This window comes from Eimeria acervulina, genomic scaffold (genome assembly GCF_000499425.1).
Source record: "Eimeria acervulina Houghton genomic scaffold, Eah_scaff1455, whole genome shotgun sequence".
NCBI classification, from domain to species: domain Eukaryota; phylum Apicomplexa; class Conoidasida; order Eucoccidiorida; family Eimeriidae; genus Eimeria; species Eimeria acervulina.
This window is the reverse complement of record NW_013549186.1, coordinates 1-6,369: the sequence shown is the minus strand read 5'-3', so window position 1 is coordinate 6,369 and position 6,369 is coordinate 1. Positions and strand designations below refer to the sequence as shown.

At 41.8% G+C, this 6,369-nt stretch overlaps 2 protein-coding genes across 2 annotated transcripts; both read right to left on the bottom strand.

Annotated features, from left to right (window-relative positions):
• Positions 1-221: 221 nt before the first annotated feature.
• EAH_00059960 (hypothetical protein, conserved) lies at positions 222-2,003 on the bottom strand (the record flags this gene model as incomplete). Its single annotated transcript, XM_013393532.1, has 1 exon — positions 222-2,003. One exon carries the CDS (start codon positions 2,001-2,003, stop codon positions 222-224), a length of 1,782 nt encoding a protein of 593 aa, XP_013248986.1.
• Positions 2,004-4,888: 2,885 nt separating this feature from the next.
• Positions 4,889-6,291, bottom strand: EAH_00059950 (SAG family member; the record flags this gene model as incomplete). The annotated part of the gene is made up of 5 exons (XM_013393531.1): positions 4,889-5,045; positions 5,287-5,493; positions 5,609-5,700; positions 5,862-6,028; positions 6,189-6,291. 5 exons carry the CDS (start codon positions 6,289-6,291, stop codon positions 4,889-4,891), a joined length of 726 nt encoding a protein of 241 aa, XP_013248985.1.
• Between the last annotated feature and the right edge of the window lie 78 nt (positions 6,292-6,369).

Genomic DNA, 6,369 nt, shown 5'->3' with positions numbered 1-6,369 from the left:
ATATACATGTATATCTGTATATATATATATTATATATTATATATATGTAGCATTATATGCATACAGAGTAATAACATCAGTCTTTAAAGACAGCGAGACGAGAGAGAAAGAGACAAAGAGATAAAGAGCAGCGAGAGCACAGCAAAAATATTAAATAATAAAACAAACAAAGCAGATGAAAAAGAATTTAAGTTGGGTCTGCAGACACACGAAATAAACTTTCAGCGCTTCTTGCTGCTGCTGCTGTGTCGCTTGCTGCTGGTTGCATGCCTTTTGCTGCTGCTCTCATGCTTCTTGCTGCTGCTCTCACGTCGCTTGCTGCTGCTGCTGCTGCTGCTGCTATGTCCTTTGCTGCTGCTGCTGTGTTTCCCTGTGTGTGTCTCCTCCTTGCGTTTGCTGTCTTTTGATTTCTTGTCTTTAGTTTTGCTGCTGCTGCTGCTGCTGCTGCTGCTCTTTTTGTCTGTCTCCTTGCGCTTTCTCTCTTTGTCTGCTTCTCGCTTCTTTGAGGTTTTTCTGTCTCTGCTGCTGCTTCTGCTGCGGCTGCTGCTGCTGCTGAGGCTCCTGCCCCGTCCCTTGGTGTGTCTCTTTCTGCTGCTGCTGCCGCGTCTTCTGCTGCTGCTCCTGCTGCTGCTGCGTCTCTTGCTGTTGCTGGTGCTGCGGCTGTGACGGCTGTCTTCTTCTGCTTTAGCAGCAGCAGCAGCAGCAGCAGCAGCAGCAGGTCTACCAGCCATTGATCTAAACGCTGCTGCTCTCCTCCACAGAACATGTCTCTCTTGACTACCTGCTTTGCTGTTTTTATCTGGGGATTTCATTCTGCTGCTGCTGCTGCTGTTGCTGCTGCTCCTGCTGCGGCTGCGGCTTCTGCTGCTGCTTCTGCTGCGACTTCTATCAATGCTGTCTCTGCTGATGCTGCGGCTCCTGCTAACAGAGACGCTTGTGGGTTCACGCTGTGCTGCTGCTGCAGCAGCAGGAGATTTGTCTCCTGCTGCAGCAGCATCATCGCTGCTGCTGCTTTTCTTCAACGCCTCCTCCTCCCCCTGCTGCTGCTGCTGCTGCTCGTTCTTAGCTTCCTCTTGCTGTGCTTCAGACTTCTGCTTGGGGGCCTCTAAGCCTGCTAACGTCTCCAACATTCTTAAGAGAGTTTTCTTAACTTGTTGAGGTATCTGCTGTCTGCCTTCTGCTCTAATAAGATCAACGAGGCCTGCTTCATCTCCTGCTGCAGCAGCAGCTAAACCCTGCGGCTCCTTGAGTGCAGCAGCAACTAGCTGCTGCACTGTAAACACAAAACCTTCCCTATGAAGCTGCTCTTTTGTCATCTTCATCAATCTATAGAAATCCCCGTCTTCTTGCAATCGGTGCAGCAAAAGCTGCTGCCCTGATCCTGAGGGGCCCCCTAATCTCTCTCTTTTATTGTTTTTATCTGTTCTTAAAGGGACGTAGTCTGAAGGATTAATATTCTTCATATGTTCATCTAAAGACTGTGAAACACCAATGCCCTTACCCATATTAGAGGGCCCCCCTGGGGGGCCCCCAGGGGCCCCTTCACCAGGTCTGCAGGGTCCTCCTGCAACAAATGGTAGGCCTGCAAACCCTCCTGTTGCTGCTGCTAGAGTAGCAGCAGCAGCTGCTGCTGCTGCTGCTGCTGCTGCTGCTTCATGAGGCACACCTCCAGGGCCCCCAAATGGTGCAGGAGGAGCGCCCGGAGGAAATGCACCGCCTGGAGGAGGAAAAGGAGGAAGAGTAAAGCCCCCAGGGGGATGGGGGCCCCCCCCTATGGGGCCCCCAGAGAAGGGAGGGGGGCCCCCAAAAGAACCCGGTTGGGGGAACATAGGCCCGGGGGGCCCCATAGTGCCACTGGGGGCCCCAGATGATGAGGGGGCCCCCTGAGGGCCCCCAAAGTTAGGGGCCCCCATGCCGTTTGATAGATAACCAGGGGGTGGGGGGCCCCCATTAGGGGGCCCTCCTTGACGAGATCTTGATGGGGGGAATGAAGACGCCTGCATGACGGCTTAGGAAGGCAATGATAGGGTTTATAGGTGGATTAAAAGGGTAAAACAAATTAAAATAAAATAAATAATAAAGAGAAAACAAATAAATTCAAATAGAAAAGAGAGTGAAAAGCAATCTTTGCAGATGCCGCAGCCCCCTGATTACCGGGGGGCCTCACGATGGACGGGCTGGAGGTCTATTTAGGCCCTAAGATATAGTAAAAAGCAAAGTAGAATACAAAATAAAAGAAATAATAAATATAAAAAGAATAATAAACAAACAAAAAGATTTCTTCAGACCTCCACAGCAGCAAACAGAAGACAGAGCAGCGGGGCTCCTCTCAAGCAGCTTTCAGTAGTAGCAGATAAGGAAATATATACACAATATTGAATAAAAAAGGAATTAAAAGAATAGACTTAATTTAATTTGTTTATATTTACTCCTATTTATTTTTATACAACTTAATCTCAATTTAAAAGCCTATTTTGCTGAATGCAGCTGAGAAAGCCGCAGCAGCAACCTGCATGTACACCCCAGCAGCCTTTCATTTGTATAATTGCTTCCTTTTTCTCTGTCTGTACGTAGAAAGAGGCGAATAAAGGTTTAAATGCGTTGTTTTTATCTAGTTAAATTAATTTAAATAAAGATATTTTTTTGTTTTAGCTATGATACTTCAGTCTCTCTCTGCTCTATAGACAGCCCGCACGCCCTCCCTTCACTGAGTAAACAAGAAATTTATTCATAATTTCAATTAAAATATATAATTATGAACATATATATTTAATTACTTATTTATTCTGTCATAAGCTTAGCCATTACTCTCGATGGCTGATGCTCTTTCTAAGACTTCCTCCCTCAACCTCGATAGACAAGCACTGCCAGAGACGAGTAGAATAAGAAAAGATAATTAAAATAGTTTAAATAAAATTGAAGATAGCTGTAAAGGAAATATTAAAGGAGAGTTTATCATCCCTTGAAATTAATTATCTAAAACACGTATTAATTATTCTTTTTTATACAAACCTCTTATTATGATTTACACACCTTGAAACGTATTGCATGCATTAAAAGGGATGCTGCAGCTGCTGCAGCAACAGCACCAACAGCAAGACGCTGCTGTGCATAATATTAATTGTATTAATAATTAATATTATACTGATATAATATAATAATGACACACAGCAGCACTGATATAATATGACGTTATCTAAAAATATAACAAATTTCTTATGAACAAAACAAATTCATAATATACACCAATATTTTTATATAGGAAACAATAAAAGAAGAAGAGGGCTCTAACATATATATATATATACATTTATATATATGTATATAGGCAAGAAAGCAGCACAGAAGGAGAAAGCCTCCCTGTTGTTTACTTAGGGAAGAACACTAATTAAAATACTCATTCAAACAAAAAGGAAAGAAGAAGAGGGACATACATCTATATATATATATATTATGCATGCATATGTATATACATATATACATATATATATATATATATATATATAGAGACAGAGAGAGAGAGAGAGGAGGGCGATACATACATATATAATGCACATATATATACGTAATGTATTAATTATAGATATATAATATATAGATGCATTTATATGTATCTATATATTATATACAAGAGAAAACAAACAAAAGAAGAGAATATGCTGCTTATATAAACTCCCTTTGATGCATCCGTCTGCCATCGCTGTATTTATTGATTTATTATTTATTGTAATAAATAAATAAAAGTAAATAAATAATAAACAAAGACAACAAAAGATATCTTTGTCTCTGTCTCTGTTCTTCTGTTGTTTTTGGTGTTTACTATCTATTTATTTATTTATTATATGCATGACGCATGCATAAACAGACAAAGACAAGGAGATGGAGAGAAGAGAGATACAAGTAAATATACAGACAGAAAGAGACAGAGAAACAGAGAATAAATAGAGGAATAGAGAGAGAAAGAGACGGAGACATATATATGTATATATATATATATATATATTCCTCTCGAGGGGTAGAGATAGATATTGAGAGAAACTGCATATATATAATATACATATACATATATTTCTCTCGAGGGGTAGAGATAGATATCGAGAGAAACTGCATATATATAATATATATATATATACATACATACATAAAATATATGTATGCATATACAATGCTTACACATATATATATATATATATACTATTGTACACTACATATTATATAAAATATCTATCTCTCTATTCAAATTATTTCCTAAGGCCTCTTCTACATCGCTTTCTTTCTTTTTTTCTGCTATCTCTTTTCTATGGCTGCTAATTGCCTCTACCGCTCTTCTGCATAGCCGCTACTAGAGTTAATATATTTTTCTAGGGATCGTTATATATAGGCTTCTCTTAGAGAAACATTCAGAGTTTATTTCCCGCAAATAAACATCAATAGTCGAAAGCGTAAAGTTCAAAGCAAACTTGCCGCACAAACAGGGCGAGCCAAACGAGGTGTCTGTACACCGCGGCAGATTCATTTGCTGCTGCCTTTCTTTCTTTTTCCCCGCGCTACATTACTTTACTCACCTGCAGCCAGCAGCAAGCGAAGTACTTCTGTTCAAGTACGAAAGGGAATGCAATCAGAGGCTTAAACTGCTGCTCGCCAACCCCCCGCAGCTAGCTAGCTGACGAGCTAGCTAGCTGGCTGGGCTAACTGGCTGGCTAGCCATCGAACAGGCGGGACAGCTAGCTAGCTAACTAACCAGCTAGCTAGCAAACGAGCTAGCTAGCTAGCTAGCTAGCTAGCCAGCTATCTAACAATAAGGTTAGCTAACTAGCGCCAAGAAGGCTAGCTAGCTGGCCAGCTAGCTAGCTGGCTAGCGGGCTCGCTCAACCGCATAAATTGGCCTCTACGCAGCAGCTGTTGCTAGGATTGTGATGAGACTGGCGAAAAGAAGAGAAGGCACAGCAGCAGCTGCACCACCGGTGGAAGACTCCTTCAGGTCTGCCTCTGTCATCTCCGTGATGGGCGTGTTACGCGCATGCAGAGCATCGTAGTACTCCTTGCTGAGATTAACATTTCAATACACATTAGAAGACAACCATTAGACCTATATACATATATCTATATATAAATGTACATACACATCTGTACATGTAACTCTGCATAGTACATCTATGCATCTATATAAGTATACGAACACATAAATATATGCAATGCATATATATTTACATACATATATACATATATATATATATATATATATATCAGTGCTAGGCAGCAGGTCAAAGCATCTCATCCACGCACCTGAATGGAGCTGCATTTTGTTGAGCGGCTGGAGAAAACTGGCAGACGAGAATAGCTTCTTTTCCTGATGATAGTGGTGTATCATCAGTACATACACCGACGGCGCATGCAATCTTCGTACTTTGAGACCAAAGCAGATTCGCCAGATTCGCGCCATCAGGGTTCGACCAGAACGCGTCCCACGTCGATGGGTACGTCGGCAATTGCCTGAGACCAAACAAACCCCAAAAAACAAGCGATGGATATATAAAATATATATATACATTCATATATATATATGTATATATTATATATATAAATCCATACGAGGAGGAAAGCTTACCCGAGCCCCTTGTTTAAGGCAGTCTGCACCATATCGCGGTAGTTGGTGGCTTTGCTGGTTTCCTGGGTGAACTTCACGCTAAATGTTAGCTTCTGAAAACGAAAAAAGAAAAAAGAGGTCAAGCTTATGTTCTTCGGTTCCTGTCTATTGGAGGTGGAGGTCTCTTCAAATTTTATCATGAGTACTCTTAAATGATGCACATACTCAAAAGGTACTTTCAAATGATGTACTTTCAAATGATGCATTTACTCACAAGGCTTGCTCCAAGTGTCATGTTGTCACATGTATCGGCGGTCGTTAGTCCGGTGCCGTCCCCCAAAGCTGTTTTTAGGGTCTTAACCATATCGTCCGCCTTTTCTAGTTCGTTAATATGAACAGAGAGCTTCCCATTACGCGCCAAGTTGGCTGAAAGGTACATATCTGCGGTCATGAGAAGCAGAAACACACAGAAGCAATGATGAGAACGTGAACGCCGAGCGATGATCAATGGGGAAGATGCGCTTCTCCTGGCTCTTTACATTCTGGTCCTTATAGAATATAAAGTAGAAAGGAAAAACACGGAAAAGCTGCGATTGCTTACCATCGGTCACATCTTCCGCAGCGAAGGTTGTTGCCGCCGTCGCTAACTGAAACCCATAGAGAGCCACGAGGCAGAAGGCGGATGACTTGAAGATGAGCCCCATTGTGAAAGAAAGCGGAGTGTAAAACGCAGAGAACAACTAAATGATCACAATGAAAGAACAAAACAACAAATGTAACCG